The 23,758-nt window shown below is 44.8% G+C and overlaps 1 protein-coding gene across 1 annotated transcript; it reads right to left on the minus strand.

Moving 5' to 3' along the window:
- Positions 1–2,636: 2,636 nt before the first annotated feature.
- LOC128299606 (elongation of very long chain fatty acids protein 7) lies at positions 2,637–23,660 on the minus strand. The gene is made up of 8 exons (XM_053035612.1): positions 23,594–23,660; positions 12,109–12,180; positions 11,135–11,325; positions 10,802–10,882; positions 10,534–10,696; positions 8,227–8,363; positions 7,616–7,870; positions 2,637–5,688 (listed from the first exon to the last, which is right to left on the minus strand). The coding sequence occupies exons 1-8, from the start codon at positions 23,610–23,612 to the stop codon at positions 5,500–5,502; spliced, it is 1,107 nt and encodes a 368-aa protein (XP_052891572.1). The 5' UTR covers positions 23,613–23,660; the 3' UTR covers positions 2,637–5,499.
- Positions 23,661–23,758: the final 98 nt, after the last annotated feature.

Consider the following 23,758-nt stretch of genomic DNA (forward strand, 5'->3'; position numbering starts at 1 on the left):
TATAAGAATGTAATGCATTGATCGACGGTCCTGGAATAATTCTATATAAAAAAAAGATTAAGAATGTTCAATCAAGCGAATATTGATGCTGTCGCCGATAAGCGTAAGAAAAAGCAAAGACTTCAAGAGACTGTGATATCATCTCAAAAGCTTTACTTCAGATAAAATAGTCAGAAATAATCGGCATTTCAGTTCCATTAACACTTACCACAAGCTCTCACACGATTGATCCTTTCTATATCCTGACAGTTTACGAAACGGAGCCCATTACTAGACTGTTGGGGAGAATTATAATGTTAGTAGGAAGCTATTTTCCGAAATGACCATTCTCAAATGCCTACTGGTTCTTCAAACTCGTAGTGGCCCATCATTCTACATTCGGCAGTGTGCTACAAACGGTAATTGTAGTTGGTTGTATCGGTTGATTTACGGTTAATTCCACAGTTGATTTATATAATATTCATGAGAATTGCTTGGACCATTAGCGGCGCAATAGAAGAACCGCTATTTGGTAGACCAGTGTCAATCACGTGAGCGTAGGCCAGGAAGCGGAAGGAAAACAAGTGTCACCAAGCATTTTTTCGCAAGTCAGCATTTTTTGCAATGGTGAAGACCAGTGCCTGATTAGCAAACTCCCACACCCAAGGTGTCTGCCGAGCGGGGCGTGTGGGGAGTCGGTGGTTGTTTGCTGGCCCCATTGGGCAAATATTGCGGTCTCAACACCACACACATGATACTAGGTTCTACAAATGCAGGTGTTTCCGATTAGCTTTTCGATCTTGGCAGCATCACAGTCCCACCGGTCCGCGACCGTTGATAGATCGGAGAGTGTTTGCCGTAGTGGTTTGCAGTACGCATAAACGAGGGGTTTATTTTGCTTCTGTCGGAGAGCTGTACAGCAAATTGGGCGGAAGCTTCTAGCAACGGTAATGTCGCTAAATTTGTAGGATAACTCAATGGATCGACGAAATTATCACAGTTAATGGAAAACCTCATCACGATTCTCGATAGCAACGGCTGCGTTGCTTGCACCAAGGTCACGCTGATCGGGGGGCTCACATGGTTGATGCTGTACGTAGAATCGGGGCGGCGCCATCGGTTGTCTGCACGCACTTCTAGGACCGCACCTACCAGGAACGTGAAGTACTAATCGGTAATTTTGCTCAGCGGCTGATGAGCACCATTCGGACGCAAGTAGTCACGAGAAAGTAATTCAACGCTTGAACATGAGCCTAAGGGCTGGGAAGATAGAACCCGGGTACTTCCCCGGGTAAACCCATGACGGGATCCGGATCATCCTGACGCGTGCATTAGTCAGCCGTCGGTTGGGTTTTGGGACGTGATCAAATTACCAGCCGCTAGAACAACTTCTGTCGACAACTTACACACCGTAATCCAACGGCTTCAATCCGACAACGCGTACGCCTGGATCATTTTAATGAACCCACCTTTGGCAGCCGGAAAGCGCAGCAAACCGTGAACGATCTATCGTAATCGTTAAGGAGGGGAAATACAGCAGGACAAAGGCAAAAATAACACCGCCCTCGAGTGTTGGATCGTTATGCGGCAAGTGTTGCAGATTTCATTAGCGGGTGGAAAATTTACCGTTTCGTGCGCATGGCTGTGAATAGATGGCGGTTCTGGAACGATTTATTTACCACCATCCTTGAGTCATCACAATAGCGGTGCGTGATTAGAACATGCGCGCGGCTTGCTACGATTGGCGACTTTTGTCGGTTATCTTTACCTCCACTACAATGCTCATGTCACTCTCAGTGATTTGTTTGTTGGTTAAAGATTGAAATGTGTTGCAAAAAGAGTAACTCAAACGGTTAAGAACAAACATGCCGGAAGCTGTTTGGATTGATTCCGTGCTGGAGACATCAACTCGAAAGACAACGAACCTCACAATCAACCGAAAAGGCGAAAGGGGCGTGAAATTAACGTCCTTGTGAGAAAATACTGAACATATCTCCTATGGAACCTATGAAAGAGGCATTCTATGACTGCAAGCATGGTCTATAAATAGAGGCATATAGATCTAGGATAGAAGGTGATGTCAATACCCGGAACAAATGAGTGCTTGGACCCGAAGATATTGTCAAACATGTTATCTTACGAAATACATCGTCTCTCCCATACCAGTGTTGGGGTATGAGGTGAGGTTCGATTACAAAAACTCTCGCTATTTTCATGAAATTTTAAACTCTCAGGTATAAAAAGGAGTAGAGAGGAATGGTTTATTATCATAAATAACTTTAGTCAGCATATAAAACAATGCAATGGAATGTTAGAATGTAAATTCATCGTGTAGTTTGTGTGATAACATTTCGGAAATGATTTCTCATTAGGATAAGGAGGCTTTGAACACTTCAAGCATTGTATAATGGACAAGATTTTCCTTCGAACTCACGAACAACCTTTCAAAGAATTACACTGCGAAGATTTCAATAAAAAGTATAAATTAAAATTGATCACCCACAGTAATAAAACGCAGTTGGTTGTAATTAAATTAATAGTTTTTTTTATTCTCCATCCCAATAGTTTTTTTTTGTTTGCTTTCCTTTGCTATACGCGTTTTGTTCTGCCTTACTTCTATACATGATTTCTTTGCTTTAGTTTTGTTCTCTTGTTGGTTTCTTTTCCTGTTTGAATATAACAGTTTTTAACATTTGCTTTCAACATCAGTACAGTTTATGTTTTTTTTTATTTTTGTTTTGCCATAATGCATCGATTGGTGGTGCTGGGGGATCGTTTCAGCGCCGCACCACCACGCTGAAATGGTTTCGAATCCGAGCTACTAACCCTGTCAAATGCTAACAATGAAGCGACGATTGTCATTCCTGCTCGCTTGTTGTGCTGTTGTTAAAACTATACGAAAAACGTAACAGGTTGAAAATGGTTCCTAAAACATGTTCTGTCTGTTATTTTGTTTAATGCGAAAGTCAAATGTCCGAGTGGATACAAAACCGAGCAAGAAAACAAAAGAAAGAATAAAGATGAACAATGTATGAAAACAATATAGAACTATGACTACGAGTACATTATCCCTTACGCACTAACAATGGACAACGACGATGAAGAAGGATAATAAACGCATGTTTTAAAAGATGGTGAACATTTCCTCTTTCTGCCTCTTGGTATTGTAGCTGCGACCCGAAACGCATGGCCGCTGTTGACTTTTCACGAGCACGCACGCAAAGTACCTTAAGCTATGTTCTGCTACGTTCGTCAAAAGCTAACGATCAACCGCACTTAGAGCCCTAGTCCGCATGAACAGCTATCACGTAGAAAGTTTTTAAAACTAACAACAAACTCGTCTTGGTATCAGTTTATCGCTCTCACTTTTCTGGCCATACCCAGTGAATAATAAAAAAAACACAGATTTCACAGACAGTATTCAAGTACCCGCTTGCCAATTATTACTTTACAGCTCGTTTGCGATCGCATGAAGCGTATGGCGTCGTGTAAATAATTTTGTGTGAGTTACTATTGTTTTACTATCAGTAACTACTTCCAAGCTACACAATTCTGTCGATATGCCAGGTAACTAAACAACACACAATGCCGGGTAGACTAGGAAGGATCCAAAAACTTGTTTCTGTTAGGAAGGCAACGCAAACACCTTCTGCAGTTCGCGGCACGTGACCCAAATGGAATCGTAACTAACAACGATACGTTGAACATTTACTACATACTTCGTTCATTTCTCAAACACTCAAAGATGATTCAGCTGGAATAACAATCAAAAAGAGGCAGCTACTATAATTCATACGCAGGGAGATAACTTTTATGCCATGGGACAATACACGTGCTAAAGATGAAGAGCGGAAATGGAAATTATTTCCTACGTTTGAGCAACACAATTCGAAACACGTCACGGTTCTGTGGCGTAAACTAACTCGAGCTTAATGCATATGCAAATAAACCAGAAACAAACGAGGATGAATCCTTTAACACATCCGTTATCAACGTTTTCCACTACCAACAACGAAACAAGCAAAATGTCGCGCTTCAGATGGATCGTTGCCAAACACATATTGCATGAAAACAAACAGTTGAATCCTTTGTATTGTTTTAAGATATTTCTTCATTTGTTTTTACACTTACAGCTTCTTACTTTAATATTCTAAACCGACGTCCCCGATAACAGAACATCGGCAGAATGTTGTAGTTCTTGTGTGTGACCTCTCCTGTACTACCACCACCATATGCTTTCGATTTCCCTTATTCACTAAAACCGAATTGTTGCTGTACACAGACCGCGTATGGTTGGAAACAGTCCACATACAATCACATACATCGATAGTTTTCTTTTGTTTCTTGGCATTCTTCTCGCCCGGTTTTCGTTACCGCTTTGATTAAATGTTTCTATGGTTTGCTTGTTTTCGCTCAAAATGTATATAGAATCGGTTTCTTTAATCTCGTCCTTTCGCTACTAGCCATTTGTTCTTGTGTTCCCTCTCTGCGTTGCATTGTTTTATATCATTTTGTTTTGATTTACAATAACGCAACGATTGTTTTACTACAGGTATTCGCAATTCCTTTGCCTTCTTTAACATGTCTCCAGTGCTAATCTTTTTTTTTTTTCATTCTGTACAACATGACTTTTAAAACAAATAAACAAAAAACGATAATGAACAAAAAAATATAACACCACCCCATCTAACTAACAACTTGATCGTTTATCGTTTCCTCGAAGGGTCAACCGCAAAGTGTGCTTCCTCTGCCAGTGCATCGTCGTTCGATCAACATGGACTATTCAGAAGAAAGATGCACCGTGAGTGATGCGCACCAGTCAACACCTTCATTGCGTACCTTTCTATACATCTGCCCTAGTTTACTTCGTACAGTGTAAAAAATTCCAAAAAATACATTATTCTTAATGCAGCATCCTATCGTGCTACGCGTCTGTGTGTGTGTTTGTATGTCTGATGTGTGTTTTTTTAATCCGTTCCCGTTAGAAAGCGGAGCGCTCTCGTCGAGATTTAATGTAGGCTCGCTAGCTACACCATCAACCAGCACCCCGCATCCACAATACCGTCATGTGGGTTTGAGTACCGTTCAAGTTCAAGCTTCAGTTGTGTTCCGGTTGCTATTTGATGCAAAGCACCGTTGTGTCACCGATGCCTAATGTACGCCGATTTGTTATTTTTGCTGGTGCTATGAAATGCGTCAAACGATCAACAGGAGCAAGGATGATATTTGTGCAGCTGAACGGCTGAACGGAGAATGACGTTGGGGACCGAGTCACCGAGGGAGGCTGAATACTGCATTCATCTTTAGACAAAAGCGTACTAAAAATAAACAACTTCCTCGACCCGATGGTTGCCTGCTTTCTTCCGTGGGCTTCGAGTGCCGTGCGCAGAAAGCTAAGAGGACACGGTTGACATGGGAGGGGGGAGGCGGTTGTGTGTGGTGATGATGGTGACAATTAGAAAGATGATGATGACGATGATGCTAACCACCAATGATTATTACTTCTAGTTGTTGTTAGCGTTATTGGATTTTCCGGACCCGTGCTCCCCCGTTCTCGCCGATGCCACCATTCGACTGCTGGATTGATTCGACAAAACCGTTCGAATTGCCATTGCTGTAGGAATTCGCTGTTTTGGCACCACCATTCAAATATATTCCATTCCCGGTAACCTTTCGCTGGTGCAGTTCATCATCATCGTTCAGGACGGGCTGAGTAGAAATTGAGAAAATAAGTAAATGATAAATCAGTAAATGTATTAGCGCTCCCTCTCTATGCTGTGTACAAAAGGTGTCTGATGTGCTTTCGGTACAATTTTTGCGATACAGCATTAAAAATAAAAATAGGTCTGTGGTATCAGGTGGCAAAGGACGGGGATTTATCAAAACCACTTCCCAGGTAAATAAAATTGATTGGTAAACAATTGTGCTCAGCTTCATCGTTTTTGCGCATCAAGAAGAAGTGAGATCTCATCCGATTTGCGCATCACACCAAACAATGGTGATAATATTGAATCCGATGAAGAATCGATTCAAAACAAAGAATTAAATAATTAAACATATTTTTCTAATGATCAGTCTTTTTGTGAAATTTATACAGAACAAATCTAACTAATTTCATATAGATATTCTGATGGATTATGAGCCTATTGTGTAAAATGACAATCGCTGATAAATCCTTTCTGGTTTTTTAATTGAGTGTATCAAAAAACAAATTTGTCGCCGGCATTTAACACGGTACAAATGATTGTAATCAATCGCCAATTTATTAGCTTAACAGTTTTAGCACAAGAATATCCTCCAATCTTATCCACTTATCACTACAGGAGCATATAAAATTGTGCTTTTTACAATCAAACACCCGAATGAGTGTGCAGGCTTGATGCGTCACGAGAACGGATGTTACGTAAATCTGGCCTTCGAGCCGTGTCGTTTCTAGGGTTCGAGAGTTTGCTTATCTTCCCGCCACCAGGTGCGAAAAGTTGCGATCCCTCCCAACGTGGCACCATTGTGGTTCTTTTCGAGAAGTGCTAACACACGAGATGGGTTCGCGCAATTACCGCAAGTGTGCTTTTTCTTGAAGGAAGTGAACAAATAACGAACAAAACGTCAATTTCAACGACCCAGGAAAAATCCTCCACCGCGGAAGGTCAAGGGAAAACAAAACTCGCCGGCATATTTCGAGCATCATTAGATGCGTGTTTGCAACGGTCAAATAAGTAAATTGTTCACCATCCACTTTAACGTGTGATTATAACGCGCGCAATACTCGCTGCTCTCCTATAAGATCCTTGGCGGAAAAAAGAGAATCATTTGGAGGATGCAAAAAGTGAGTACAACAGAGCGCGCACTTAACCGCAAAGATAAATAATCAAACGCTATTCACACTTGGTTGGCACATTAGGCCGGAACGGGGCGGGAGGGTTCAAAAATGTTTTGCCCATTCGTTTCTCAATGGAAGTTTGTCAAGAGCACGTGATTTTTTGTTCTTGTCGTCCCGACCGCTTGTCCTTGATCGGTGTACTTTTATGACCTTCCGGTCAGGTGCCGTCTCTATCTGCGGTAACAACGAAACCACCAGGAGTGCTAGTTAAGCGCTTTTCTTCTACACCATACCCTTGCCATCGGCACCCATCGATTCGGATCGATGGTGAATGTTCTGTTTCTTCTTCAGATAACCTTCAAGAGATTTTTATTATTGCGCACCACCTTTCCGGGGGGAAACTGAGACAAAGTTAAACAAGAACATCGATCCGTCCGCTAAATGCACAAGAAAAGCTGCGCAAGTGCCCCCAAGCGCCGTACACGGGTGAATAAAAAAAACCCGTTGAACTTGATTGAATTACCAACAGCCAGTACAAATAATCGCACATAACAAATAAGCACCAGTCATTGTCGACAATTGATCATCATTTTGACGTCAATTTGTGATAAACTCTTAGCAATTGTTGATCGCCACAAAGATGGCCGGAATGGAAAAAAAAAGTTTCCGCATTTGCGCGTCTGCCGGTTTAGGGCAGGTGTAGAGCGGTGAAAAAAAGCGATACTCCTTGTTTAGCAAAAACTGTGACGAAAGCATGACTTTTTCTAAAAATGTTAAGGGTTCGTGACGTTTGAGCACGAGAGCCGCGCTACATACCATGCAAGCACCCTGGTTGTTATTGACGACATCGCCGTTGTGTAGCTTTCCGTTGGCATGCGACTTAGCCAACAATGCTTCCGCTTCCCTTTTGGCCCGTCCGACCCGCTTGTTATATGCCTGCTTGTAGAAATCGGAGAACAGGAACAGGAACATGATACCGTGCAGTCCAATCCACACCATGAAACCCTTCGGGTAGTCGCATTCCGTGAACAGCAGCTGGAACTGGTGCGTGAAGATGGCGACGAATTGGGCCTGCGAAGTGGAAAGGTAGACAAACAAAATCGGATGAAAATGATCGGTGATTTCGTACTGATAGATATGGGGATCCACTCGAAGATCGCTGCGTGCCGCAGCAAGAAATCTAGATCCAGTTAGCCTTCGAGCATCTTGGACCTGTGGTGGCCGGGTGTCGTGGTGCCGGTTCCGGTCAATACCAAAAGTGAATTGCGGAAGTACTGAAGGTATACACGCATCACACACCAGCGTCCTTATACGTTGCGCGCCCTTCACTAAGGGCGGCCTAAAGCGTTAATGCAGTGCGGACCGTACACGCATACACAGAAGAAATCATCGACCCCAACGGGTGGGTCGCTATGGCTATCACTTACCATCTGGAATGCGGTGAGATACTTTTTCCACCAGATGTACTTTTGGTATTGTGGTCCGAGAGCAGCTACCATGTAGTAGAAGTACATCACAATGTGTACAAACGAATTCAGCATTGCGAAGAATGTGCTGTGGCCACCTGTTAAGAAAATAAGAATAAAACAACAGGAAAACTTTATCATGGGACCGTACAACATAATAATAGAATTGGCGTGATATGAGTCAGTGCAGTTAAGTTACAATTCCAAATTTCCATATTCCAGGAAAATGCAAATTGGGTGTTCAGAACATACACTACCAGAAATAATCTTTTTAATCGGCAAGCGCATTTGTGGCTACATAGTGTTTGTCTATATAACGCAAAAGCTTAAATCTCATTTTTACTAATAAAACTTTCTAAAACACGATCATCAGGGAAACCCCTGTTGCAATACATGAACAATACATACAGTTGAAGCAACAATACATTGAATTGTTTCAAAAATGTCTCAAAATGTCCGGATAACTCGAGCAATTTATGTTGCATTGTATTTTATTACCCAGCAACGTTGGTTTCGGCTATAATTTATTATTTAGCTAGCTTGGCATTATTGATTGATTTACCGCATGTATTGTGTATTTGTTTATGTAAGTTCGAATTGAGTTGATAGAAAATTCGATAATATAACAATAACTTGGAATTGAGTAAATACAAAAATGAAAGAAAATTATTTACAAAATAAACAAACCATTACTGGAAATGATTCTGCTCTAGAAATAGCAGTTATTTAAGCACAACACATTACTGACAACGTCTCAATGTTGCGTGTGTAGGAACATTTTAGGCACGATCATGTCACAGATCGCGTGTAGCTGATTGCTAATTTTAAACGAATTATCAGATTGACATTTTCAAATAATAAAGACATTACACACTTACGGTAACAGTTTAAGTGATTGTCGTTAGCACCATTCCATGATCAAATTCCTAATTCTCTATGACCACGTTCGAAAGGTTGTAATTAAAGGGAGATGATGGAATAATTAATCCTTCTCCGCTAGATCATTTTGCATAAAACCAGCGTAGCTACTGGTTTTGTTTCCAACACCAGACAGTCGTTGATCGAATTGAACGAATCTAGTACCGTCTAGATGTTTCCCTCGGCAATGTTGCAGAAGCAGAAGCAAGTGCGTCAGTTACAACATCTTTCATTATCCACACACGCAGACAGACTAGTAAAGCATGAGGAGCTGCGAGAGGGTGTGAAACGTATGATCAATTACAACAGGAGTGCCATTTACTTTCAGCCGACTGCTGTCGTTCGACTTTCGATCGATCCCGATTTTACTCGCATTTTCTTGTCTGTGCGTTTATAAAACGATATAACCGGCTTGTCGTTCCACCGCCTACCGACAGTAGTGTAGGACTGCGCCGACACTGAATTCTAATCGTTTTATGACGTCGGAGACAAACAGTGCAAATTGTTGTACGTCTAGCGTGTACGAATTCAACTTCGCACTTATACTTTCGCAACTGATGTTTGGCTGGCAACACTCATGATTAGATGTCAGTTTAGCAACTTCCGCCAAGGAAAGTGATGCCCAAGCTTACACGCACGCACACAACCTTCCTGTGCTGGGAAAGCAGCATTGTGACACTGTTTCTTGTGTGACAAATGTAAACGAAACGTGTCGAGGTGCACAAATCAACCAAGTTGTAAAATATCCTATCCACCGTCGGAACGACACATCATCCCGGAATGTCGATCATTCATCGGTCGGACAAACCGGTTTTTGGCGCAGCGGAAAACCGGTGCGCCACCGAGCAAGGCCGCAGTAAGAGGACGGTGTTGGTAGCGGGAAGGCATATGGGGGGAGCTTGACGTAAAAATAGTATCTACACAACTTTCCCGTTGTTTCTACGGCAAGCGCCACACTAGTTTGGCGAAATTGAAGATCCGAATGATCGCCACAGATCCGTACACCGTAATACGTAATGACAGAGTGTAAATAATAATAACAAGCCATAAAAATAATAGCACAACGTGGGATTGATAAATGTGAAACGGACAATCGGTCGAATACACAAAAAATCTACCGGATTTTTTTTCGCGTACGCTGGCGAAAGTTGGCTTGAACCAACACAAAAAAAGAATAAAAAGATCTTCCTTTTTTGAGAAAAGATTTTTTGTCTCTCCATGTCTCACCCGGAGCGGCATGGATGTGGGAAATGAAACGACTAAGTGGATTGCGCAACCCTTTCCATATTGACCCATTTTTGGCCGGTGGTGAGAGGTTGCTGTTTCGGTGCAAATCCCGAATATACTTACCGGGGGCGAATTTCATGCCCATCCACACCGAGAACGGCATGCAGCCGTGGTGGATAACGTGCAGTGTCGAGACGTGCTGAGTCTTTTTCCGTAGGATGAAGAACAGCGTGTCGAAGAACTCGGTGAATTTCGAGACATAGTACCACCAGCACGTTCGGGCCATCTACATAATGGGTTGGTGTAAAAGATATCGGACATTATAGCCTGTGCATAGGTCAGCAGCTAGGTTTAGAAAAAGGACAAAATATGCGTTCATTACGATTCTTACCCGTAGAGCGAGTGGGTTATCCGTATAGTCGACAGGCTGGCATCTAAAGCTGTAGCGTCCACCCCATCCACTTTGAAGGTACTGTTGCGATCGTAACGATTTTGTTGGGGAAAAAAATATGGGAGTGAATTTTAAATTAAATTAATAATACATGCGCTGCTCATCAGCGTATATCAATTACATAAGCGTGATTGCGATATACACCCTTACGAACAAATGGTCTTACGATTAATCAAGAAACAAGATCACATTTAATTAACGATCTTGGATAACAATAACAATTGCGGCGTTTTCTGAACAGCACACGCGTAAATGGTAATGCAAATTACGTACCTCGTAGAATATCCATGTACTGAAGATGGTTTGGAAGAGATTATAAATTACTAGAGTATTCCTAAGATCCATTGGTTTTCGCTTTTCCATCAGCTTTGGTGCTAGCGATTTGCTAAAGTACGCATAAAATATGCAAAGGCCTAGAGTGGGAAAGGGCGACGACATCATCGGCCAATCGGCGACCCGAGGATCTGGAAGCATGACGAGAAGAAAGAGGAACGAGATTACTATTAGGAGAAAGTGAACCATTTAGCACAACATTGCACGAATCCCTGCCTAATTGTTCGGCCCACACAGCAAGTCGTCACATACATCAAACGACCTCATTAAGGTTGCGACGACGACGGACGACCCAAATGTTTAGGCATACCCTTAAACCGCTGACACCGATATATCGGCAGCATTTCACTGCCATAGTTGTCATTGTTGTCGCACCCGTAGGTGGCGTTTGAAAATTATGCATCCGAACAACGCAACCGTACAATTGCGGTGGTACAGCGGCAGGCAACAGCTGAGGTTAGGTTAAAGCAACTGCACAACACATTACCGCTGTGGAACGTCAAACGGAATGCATAATCACGGCACCCCTCACCCGTCCCCGTCCCTCCGGGATGGATCGGAATGGAATGTTAAAACCAAAAGACTTCGACGCCAACAGCCTACCGATCAGTGTCGATCAGTCGGGTGTCGGACGGTGGCTTACTTTCGATCGGTAATTGATTCGGTATGCCCCGAAGCCAATTGATGTGACACGCGGGTCACGCGTCAAACAGATGGACCGACAGTGACACCGCGCGATTGGTGCGGATTACTAAGCATGAGGCAGAAAATTTACAATTGCACTGCAGCCTGTGGTGATATTAGTGTCGCTAATTAGTTAACAACGCACTTGCCACCGACCAAGTGTCATGTGCAAGTCATTACACCTTGCCGAGGGTGCGCAAACGGTTCGATCGATTCTATTCTTCACTTACCGCTCTGATTGTCCATGAGGTCTCTATACCAGTCATATATGTTGGTTAAAATCTGTGCCATTTTGAGTGAATCTGTAGGAAGAGATGGAGAAAAAAAAGGTTAGCTTGATGTGTGTAGCCATGCAGAGGTGGAGTTGTTATCTTTTGGTGCCAAGCCGCACGAAGCACACGTCCACAATCTACGACAATTAAATATGCACACGCACACAGCCGAAATCGTTGCATTCCTGCCACTGCGGAGAGGCAAATTAATCTCCACGAACCGATGAAGATCGCAGCTCGCGATCTGCTGGTGTGCTCAAAAAACAATGCGAAAGAGAGGGATACAAAAGCACACGGCAAAAGATATGCGACAGACACGCAGCACCAATGATAAGCTAACGAAAGCGAAAATTAGGCCAAGATCGCTGGCTGGTTGCTGCTGCCAGCGATGGTGCCGAATCGAAACCATGGCATCGCACAGCGCCGGTGGAAAACAGCATGAATAAAACGTTGTTTGATGAGGAAATGCGCGCCTCTGAATGCAAAACACAAACGCAACACACCGACGGGGGCACGCACGAAAGAATGGAAGATTATTTACACTCAATTATTTGTGTGGTGTCGTTTTCGATGCATGCTCGTTTGCCTAATCGCGGATTGATACTCATCTATTTGTAGATCACGCGTCCATCTTGATTTTGGGTAGGAAACGCCATCGCGAATATTGCCAATTGCCGGAATGTAAGATTCTCGCAGGTTTTGCTCGCAATTTTGCTGATCACTGGGAAGCATGCTCGCGTTTTGGTTCCGTCCGTGGGCAAAGACAGCATCATGATGTACTGCATGTCACGTACAGCAGCACCCAACGAAAGTGGTCTATCCTGTCGGCTATTCCCATCTTGCGCGGGCGATGCGATCGAACGCATTGTTTTCCCTTTCCTCTGAGCGCCGAAGATGGGGTCGCTTTTGTCGTCTGCCACGCAAAATAACGACATGCGCAACTTGTCGCAATTATGTAATGCAAACGATAGTGAAAACCGAAAACGCACCGCCCGTTACCCAGACGTCAACCGGCCAGTCAACGGGACAAGGGAGCTGGTAGTCGTTTGGAATTCCACTCGCACTCTCTATATGGCTCCGGTAGGGCCCTGCAGGCAATGTGTGAAGTAAACAGGAATACCCGTCCGCTCGAGCCACGATTGTTCGAACCCGTATCGGGGAGAAAACAAGGATTTTTTTTTTCGGTCGAACTGGCTTCGTGCGGTCGCACCGGGTAACCTTGAAGAAGCGGTTGTCCCATCGCTGGACACCGTAATAATCGGTGTCCCAGGCGTCCATTGCTGTGGTATGCGTGCATCACACAGTCGTCTGCGTACTTGTTTCGCATGTAATACGCGCTAGACCCAAACAGAGGCAACTGGTACTGGCCAAGTTCCCTTTTTTTTGCGCTCCCGCGGAGTAGCGGATCGTTTCGCCTGCAGTATCGGTAGTCACCAAATAAGAAGTGTGGCACGAGAAATGGTGAATGGCGAAATGTGTCTGCAATAAACAAAACGGTAAGCTCGTCCAACGTGTAAAGTGCAGTGTACTGCCTTTTCTCGACGTTGCACACAGATTCCTTCGAGACGGTTCGATTTTGCACCGTAACCGGCACCATTGCACACCTTCCACCGCTGCTGCCGTCGCCCGGTCGGTACAATTTGGGAGGCGCAAGTGTGCTCGTGATTATGCTTTACTTGCTCGTTTTTGCCTCCTTTTCATTATCCGTGTTGTTTACTTCAACTTTTGCAGCTTCTCGGGATGGCTGGTGGGTCAAAAACACACACGTGAAAAGCCACGGCTCGGTGTTGCCGCCCGGGGGTGTAACCGGGTGCCCGGGTGGTGGTGGTGAGATCTTGCACACGACCCAGTCACGAGACGCGGGCAACCTAATAATCACTGACCAAAGGCGTCTGCGAAGACACACGCCATACCACACACACACACAGACCACAGAGCAACACAAAACGTTATCCCAAAGGTGTGTGCGAGATGGTAGAGCTGTAGCTGGCTGCGGTGTGTGGGAATTCTTTCACTTTCCATTGCGGGCGGCTGCGGCAGATCACCACTCAGATCGCACCGCAGCGAGTTTCCACGCAAAGAAAACCGCTACGCACACACACACACACACACAACCACCCATTCACCCCCCTTTCGAGTTGCTTAAGCAAGCGAACCTGCTGAAAGGAAAACGAACAACACCGCACGCGAAAGCGCGTTCGATCAACATCAGCAAAAGCAGCCGCCGTGGCTGCCAGGAGGCCGCCAGTTATGTCATCATCATCATCATCGTCATGTACCGTGGCTCTGGCCGGCGATAGGCAGGCGTCATCGAGACTGGTACCGAAGAAATGACACAAAAAAAAGCGAAGCGAGAAGAGACACCAGCACTAGAGACCAGTGTCCATAAAGGTGGGGACCACCGATACAGGCGCGCGCACGACGCTTGTTTTGGTGGCGGCGTTGTAAAATTCACCAACAGGTGCGTGTTGTGTCCTCAATTCGAAAGGAAATCCACGATCCCGGTGGATGTGTGTGCAGTGGCTTGACCCGAGATTTATACGACCTATCATTCAACCGGACATTTTCCCTTTCATTTAGCGGAATGTTTCCGATCTTCATTCACTGCTCTGCACGATCGCGCGATCGATCGAGTGTTTGTCTTTCGCAAGATCATTCACTTTTACCGACGCGATAACATTTGTTTGCTTCCTTCTCATAAGCATAACAAACACACATACACATACGAAGCGCTTGAGAGGGGTGGGAGGGGGGGGGGGTCCACTACGCGGTTGGGCAAGTGATTATTTCAAGGAAAATGAAGGTCATCGGATGTAGCATTAATTTCCCAGGCGCGGAGCAGAGCGAAAGCAAAACTTCGAACGTTTGAAGGTTACTGTACTGGGGGGACTTGTTGCAAGCGATCACTTTTCTCGAGGGCTCTTTTTGTTGTATTATAGTAACGACTCTGCTCACCTCGGGTTTGCCAAGTTTTGAATGGTAGCCAGGAACACACACAGAGCCAGACCGCACACCCGTAGCCGACGGACGTTGGTTCACTTCTGATGGCTATCTCTCATCGCTCAACTCGCTCGACCGGGCATTGAAATCTTTCGTGTTCGTTCCGGTCCTTTTCGATACCGTTCTTGATGGTTTTCTTCGCTTCGCTTTGGTGGGACACGGCTTTATCACATAAATTCATATGTTCGGAAATATAATACCCGCGCAAACCAGCCCATTTTGGCACCGCAAGCCACGTTTAATGGCGATTTATGTTGTTTGGCTAACGACTTGGGCTGTATTTGTGTTGTGCTTTTTCAATGTCGGTGCCAAAAATTAACACCGTTCCGCTATGTAGAACGTATTTTCCCCCATCATATAACCATTATTTGTGCGATTGTTTTACGGGATCATGCATGATCATGATCATGCAGTTCGCGGGCGCTTTGATTAATGGCGCAACTAGACGCACCGCTGTTATCACAACGCGTACTCACACCTACTTAATTACGGTCTTTGCCATCATCAACGGATGTACCATGGGCGCGTGTGGCGCTGATGATTGCCGATCATGTTTAAATGAACATTTATTAGCAGCACATTTGCTGTAACAAAAGCGCAGCAGCCTCGCAGCATTTAGTGAGATTAATCGGTTAGCGACGATTAATATTTGATCGTTCGATAAATCATGGCACACGAAACACGAAACCGGAACAGCTAATTGAATTAATTTCACGGTCCATAGTGTTTTTACCGGGCCCATAAACTCAACTCTCAGAGTATGTTTGTCATTGAACCGGAAGGACAATGTGTGTGTTATTCTGGTTTGCCTCACACACGACCAACACTGGGGGCAGGCTTAGTCACATTGGAAATTTTCACTTTTTCTATTGTGATAGCCAGCCTGCTGGCAGGAGGTTAAGTTTCTAAGTTTTAATGTGATGCACAATGGATCATTGATAAATATAAGCGCTGGGAAATACGTCAAGGCAATATTTGGACAGCATAGAAAGAAATTAAAGGCGTGTCCAGCAAATAATATTATTCCTTCTCGATCGCCGAGCAGAGAATGCACGTTGGGACGCGGCGGTGCCGACTACTACCGCGGGCTAATATTATGTTTAGTTACGAGACGATGGTGATGAGCACCGTCAAGGTTAGGGATTTGTAAAAAAAAGGCTTGGCGCTTACGTGCCCACACTCTAAGCAGATGAAGCCAAGCTAAGCATCAAACATCTCCACTGGAACCGAGCCGGGTTTGAGTCGCGTATTGCCTATTTGCGCATAATCACTGCCTCATTCTCGCCGGGGTTTGTTTGGTTATCACTTCGAACACGCGCGGCTAAGTATGCGCGGAGTGTAACAAATTGTGCGAAATTTTTGTCCAACTGGTGGTGCGCATACGCCACGTGTTTGTGATTTTGCTAATAAAATGTTTAAACCCTGCAGTGTGAAGAACACCTGCTGGGGGTACGAAAGTTATTTCACTGCAAACACACACACAAACACAAAAGCTCGATCGTGTTACATCTTTTACAGCAGAGATGATCGAACATTCCCGGAACCTGAAGTTTATGGTGATCATCAGCAGGGTTTATCGGCACTATTCACATCCCAGGACCATTAAAATAAATGTTCTGGGTCGACGATCCGTACGCAAAACCTGATAAGTTTAACCTAAAAAAGAGCAAAATAAAAACCAGTTCCTTATTGAATTTTTCTTAAAAAGATGAAGAAGCACACCGGCTGTGTTGGGGGGTACCACCAACCTAAAATTGGCAGTCACGAGCCCCGTAGGCTTATGGAAGAATCTTGCCTCACGAGAGGGTTTGTAGCAAATGCAAATGAACAGAACCGGCGTAGGGTGTAACAAAAAACTGTTATAGCCAGCCAATGCCCGTCGGATCGATCGTGTTGTGGTTCATCAATATTCAGCACGGGGGAACGCAGGGGTGACATCTTTTTTTTTTTATTTTTAATTTTCTGTGTCTCTTAATAAACTTTCAAACGTGTTACTCTATTTCTGATTTTCCGGTTTCAAAGTCAACGGGTACACAAGCCCTAGTGTTTAACCTTACAAAAAATAAATAAAAAAAACTCAAGGGCATTGTTTCACCGCTGTGTCGAATGTTGTGGACTAATCATTTGACAAACCGGGAAGGGGTCGAATGAATTAATTCAATTGCTAAAAATGTTTAATAATAAAGCAACAAGTAGTGATAAGAAAAAAATGAACTGATAGATGAATGGAATCTAACCAAATCTAATATATCTTTGTGAGAAGACACATGTTCCGTCAAGAGTCACTCAAATCCTGAGTCGAATATCAAAATAGTCAATAATTATGAAAAAAATATGGAACCTCAAATTTACGACTATAAAGATTCATCAATTCTCAATTCTTTTCGACTATCTTTTTAGCTTCTAGTATGATAATTTCTGTAATGATAAAACAATCCCAATACTGCAAGCATTCCATTACGTGTACGTTAACTGAACATAATTTGTTTGATTAGAAAGGATCCTAGTTTATAATTTATAATAATTCTATTTTATAATTATAATTATAAGGATTCTATTTTATAATTTATAATAATTAATTTTCTTCTTTACCGGCACAACAGCCTCAATACCACGAGGTTTAAATTTTTTGGCGCTCTTTTTGACTTTAGTTACACCCCGTAGCTGAATAGTTAGTTCGGTGTGCGAGGATTGGTCCGGATGGGGTTTTGGAGCGGTCCTGTCGTGTGAAGATCGACGCCGCTACCAATACACACAGCCCCACTAATTCTAACTTAACATTAACATTGATATTGATTTATGAATCTGAAGTGGAGATCACTTCTTTTAATAGCGTGTTCGGATCGCAGATCCTTGCCGCTTGACTTGTCAACATCTTCTGTCTTGATTACAAAAATTTGCCTTACTTATCTAATATTTTTTCCTACTCGAGCGAGCTCAAATCGACTGCCCGCGAGTGATCCGTCTACATTTCTTTTGTTCTTACGCAAATAGCGGGGACGCTACAAATCCTTGAGGATGTATGCATTTTTGAAGAATTGTAGAGGAGAGTTGGAACGCTTGAGGAGTCATTAATCTTCAGAATAGAGCAACCGAGTCATTCATTCAGTACAGAGAATCATTCCGAGACACCGAACACGGAACAAAATGGTGTGTGTGCCAAACAATAACGCTCGTCTAGTAATGTCTATATTACCACAGGATGAAACTATTGTTTCATCGTGTAACGCGAACCATTGCTAACCTTCAAACAGCAACGATCATGGGTTTGCAACTATCATCTAGAAAGTACATGGCTTGGCCAGCAATAAAACAAAAAAAAACAATGAACAAAGCGCAAATAAACGCTGCCAAAATGGTTGATTGGAATCGTAAGTCCACCACAGACGAACTCTGGAGTGTTGAAAAACGGTACGCATGATGATCGTGATGTCACTTTGGCAAACGTCAATGTAACACGGTGGAGACGACGAAAAGCGGATACCCTCTATCGTCCACAGTGAAATTGGAATGAAGCGTGACTAACGAGGATTTAAGTGACGACACGCGTACACGCGTGAATGGCAAAAATGCTAATGGAGAGCCCCGGTAGAAAATGGTGGGAACCGTTTGCTTACAGACGAAAAAAAAAACACCAAAAATCGGGAAGAAAGCGCATCATTTCACGAGTGAATTCACCGTCAAGCCGCTACATTTTGCGTTTCACTCAGCATTTTCCACCATGCTCACCTTTGATCAGCGCCAGGGGAATTGCTTCATCGGTTGCGCATGAAACGTGCCAGCATCCGTAAATGCGGAAAGTGATTGCAGCTAACGCGCGAGCCTCTTGTCTCGATCTCTCGAACAGTCTCACATTGCAAGGTGGCACGGTAAGAACCTGCAATCTGAGCCAACCTTCTCGAGAGCCTTCTAGAGAGTTTGGCGAAAAAGTATTGGAGTAGTTTCGAGAAACGTTTACAGCGGTGTACTGCTGCATGCAATGCATGTATGATGTAAGATAATGTTCGAGATCCGATTAGGTGCTCATGGGCGTGCGCGCGCGCCGATCTACCCGGACCAAGATAATCCATTACGCGGCGCCCACCAGCTGAAGGTGCAATGTTATTCATGAAAATTACGCGTATGCATCTCTTTCTCGCCCGTGTGCACTCAAACTGCACCAGCGATATTAAACATTCATCCATTATTAATTGCCTCAAAACCAGTGCACGAAGAAGCAGGGTGATGATGACGCTCAGGTCAGACAGTTCGAAATGGAAACGGCCATCGAAAGCATCGAAAAATTCTCCACCACATACACGTGCTTGTGTGGAAGCACCGACACACACCGAGCGACGTCGCTCGAGACTTTAGACGGAGTAGACGCTAATTAGATGGTTGTATCGACTCGAGGGCGACTGGCCGCGCGACGGACAGTAACAATCAGGTCGCTGGGAGCCGACACAATTCTTTGGCGATATCTGGATTGTGGAATCACCCGCACGGCCGACTGGTAGGTCCAAAGGTTTATGAGATAGATTCTGAGTGCGATTTATTCGACGCAACCAGACTCGACTCGTTGGAGCTAATAACGAGATTTTCAAACTGGAAAAAATGTAGAATAACATTAACCGGGTTCTACTATTCTAGCCACATTGCTTTTGCACAAATATTATGCAGTAATGACGCTTGAAGTAAATCGTTAAAACGGTTGAAAGCTACCTGCTGGTTAAGCCATACATTAAATCTACATTGGTCGGTGGTTACTACTTTCTGCTAAATTCGCTGTTCTTTGTGTCGTACTGCCCTGGTGTGTTGGGGTGGAAAAAGGCCACGACAGCAACAAGAGCCCTCACTCACACATCAGGCTAGCAATTTTCGAACCCATTGGCGTACCCATACGCTGCCTCGTCAGGCATAGCTTTAACCTGGCACGGTTTCCAAACAAACCCCGGCCCATCCCCTGCGCACCACTGCTGGCCGTACTGACAAAATTAGCGCAGCACCCTCGGCGCAGCAGGTTTGGACGGTACGGGTTTTCCCGTTTTCCACACTTCGTGGACATTTAAAAGAGTTCATCGCGTTCTTTCGCGGGGTTTTCGTTCGGGCAATGCTTACGGCAAGTCCGTGCGGATGCTCGAAAGGCGCGGAAACGGTAGGAACCTTGCAAAACACACTCACACACTTCCTGGTTTGGTTTGACTTTGTTTGCCGTGTGTGAGTCGCTCCGTTTCGTGTGCATACGTTTCTGCGAAGGAGAGGAGGCTAACCGAGACTTGCCTGCGTGTGATTTTGTCCACAGACCGCACACGAAAACGCCCGCCACCGTCGCCTGTTTAAATGACACAGGGAAACTGTCGGCACCCCTTACCGGCAGGGTGATGGTGTTGGACACTGCTCGCATGTCTTTCCTGCCCTTCCCACCCCTATATGGTGGTTCCAAATCTGCCATCGTGCCACTGCACGCAATTCCATGCTTGCCCGATAATTTGTCGTCGCCCCGTCCCGACCGGCCATACAGGGGGATATTATTTTTGCACGTATTTTCTCTTTCTGCCATCATAAGAGAGGCTCGCCGTGGACACGTAAAATGACGTCAGTTCCTCGCGCTTCTTCAACCGCACTGTGCACGGACGGCGCAATAGGAGTGGACCTTCTCCTCTTTGGGGGGCTTGAAGTGGAAGTGCGCGTTGTTGATATTTCCTCATTGAGAAATGATTTCTCGAACGTTCGTTCGCACGGTGCAACCTTGTGCGCGAGACCAAGTGGAGGATTCCGAACCGGGCCGCAATAGCAACATAGCTTCCCTCTCGATCCACGCACCGGTGGTGTCTATGCCGGTGGTGTTTCGGAAATGGTCTCCATTCATACGGGTGCTGGGTAGTGCTGCCATACAGAAAAAAAAACACTTCTTCACGTAAGGTCTGCTTATGCGCGGCGGCCGACCAGTCGACCAAACTAATCGGGGTCATCATTGCTCTATCAAGCGTCGATTGACAAATCTTTCGCTCGGCAGTGAAGATTCCTTTTCTGCGGCACGTAGCGCTGACTGGTCACTGTGTCGAATATGTGCCCGGTGGATATTTCCGATTTGACCTTTCGGGGTTCTTGGATGGCCCTTGATGAGAGGTTGCCTTCTTGTGGAATGTGCCTTTACTGCGGAGGATGGGCTGAAGGCTAGTAGGGTTGTTTAGTGATCGAATTAATGCATGTGGGGTTTGTTTCTTGGCTATAAAATTATACTATCAGATGTTTCCGCAGCCGCGTAAGCGTGTATATCAATATTGGTGGTAAGATTCACAGATATTGTAGAGCGTTAATCTTACATTATGACAGGAGCTCAAATAAGGTTCAAGATTGCAAACGATCGTTATCACAATATGACCAGCTAGATAAATTAGACATATCAGAGGCGTTTAAAGTCATTGTACTGGAGTTTACCGTAACGCAACCCGTCCATCGATAAACCCCTTGATAGATCGATCATTCGTACACAGCTGCTACCGGATTTATTTAATATCCAGCCAGCCAGATAATGTGAGTAACGTTTCTTACGTTTAGCCTCCATCCCCATATGTGTATGAAGCGCATGTTTTGATACGCGATAACAGTGACGTGCGCCTGGGAGCAAAGTCTACCCCGTGTACGACTATTCCATGCGCGTAGACGTTGATTCATCGTAGCTGCGTCTTTGGAAGACCCAAACAGCCTTGACCAGACATTTCGCGGGCGGGTGCATGAAGAAGCAACGATTGGAATCTTTGCAGTTCCCGTGTACAGTTCGGCTGTCTACTTGCACCCACACCGGGTGGATGGAGCCAAATAATTGTGCAACAAGTTTCTTATCGCCATCTGATGCGCCTGGTAGTGTGGTAGTGGTACCAGCTGACAATGCGTTTTCCGCGGGAAAAATCAGTCACACGAGCAGTGAATCATATGGCTATTTTTTTTTTTCGTTTGTATTGCTTAAGCACTCGTCTGCCCAATCCAACACACAATTGTAGCGTTTACGTACTCATCTTATCAGTATGCTGAAAGGGGTTATTCATAATTCGATTACTCACTACGGTATATCAACAGAAAATGAAAAGTAAAGGGGAAGGGCGGGAGTTAAATGACCACACGCACACATACTGGTGCACCGTGTTTCTTACGGTTGTCGCCCAGCTTTGGGTGGTATTCCCTCGCTTTTTTTCCTGCTGTAACAGTGGCCAATCACAAAACGCGCTGCACGAAGTGTTTTATGGAGTAGACAGTTTTGGAAATCGATACAAGTCGATTTCCCACTGCGTTTGTGGGACAAAGTACGTGTACGCACACAAATACACTGCCAGCAAACGGTGATAATGTTCACCTGTTTCACCGGGCTCTTCCAGCCGCAGTTCTCTCGTGACCAGGCATTCGGCACTGCAGTACCGACCATGGCCCCTCCATATCATCATTAGTGTGTGAAACAGTAAGTTTACCTTCACTTCCGTCTCTCCGTGTTGCACACGCACCCACGGGATTGGGATTTACTTTCGGTCGGGGATGGGCATGCGATGTGTTTTTGGGGGCTCCTATCGATAAGCCTCTGTACTATCTTTCTGCCATCAATCGTGAGCAATAAAAAAATATATATATGAAGCTGATACACCTATAATATGCGTTCCGCATCGCGTATGACGGCCGTGAAGGCCTGGTCCGTAGGAAGCATGGAATAAATGCATGACCTGCTGAAACTGTACTTGGCGTTCGGTTACGTTGCTTTCCATTAGGCGGTACGTGAAGCGAAGAACGGCGTCTTCCCGTCTTCACACTTCGCTAGACCGGTCGAGTGCAGGACGAAAATGTCCTTGCTTTTGCTCGGAAGGTGAGTGATGATGGAGGAGCACCGGAGTGGGCCAGTAGATTGTTTGTTCGATTGTTTTCCACGGCTCGTCAACTGCATCCTGTGACATCCAAGCAAGAGCAACCCAGGCCAGGCGACGGAGCGCTGTTTCGTTCTTTTCCTGGTGTCCTGAGCTCGAGCCCCAAGCTTGCAGTTGCCATTTGAAGCACTACAAACAGAACAAGTGAAGAAAGTATGCACCCCGTACCGCTAAAACTGTGACAGTAGGCCATATGACGATGGGCAATGCTATCTAGATTGGATCGCCCTTCTTACTCTAACCAGTGGCAAGTGGCGCGTCGTCATAACAGCTGAATTTGACGCGCTTGGCATGCTACTTTTGCTGCTGTGTCAAAATAGATGATGTCACAACTCCGGATGATATTTGTCCGATTTGTCTTGGCTGTTGTCTTGCGCTAGATATTCGATTCCTCACGATTCACCATCAGAAGTCAAAAGTTCCGTGGCGAACTCCGGGTTATCCCTTGTTGGGAACAATCGGCAAACAACCGGCACAACGAACGAACGGTTTACATTCAACGTCCCGCCAACTCCGCGTACTATTCGCACAATACACTGTACAACAAAACTTACTTGTTGTTCCCAACATCATGCACCGGTTTGCTGGTGGTGGAATACAAAAACAGAACAATTTTCCGAATGCGATGAAGGCAATTTGGCCACGGCACACGGAGATTGGGAATGCTAGCGCCAATCCGAGTACTGAACTCGCGCGCTGTAAACTGCGGCACCATACAC

Source organism: Anopheles moucheti, chromosome 2 (assembly GCF_943734755.1).
Source record: "Anopheles moucheti chromosome 2, idAnoMoucSN_F20_07, whole genome shotgun sequence".
NCBI classification, from domain to species: domain Eukaryota; kingdom Metazoa; phylum Arthropoda; class Insecta; order Diptera; family Culicidae; genus Anopheles; species Anopheles moucheti.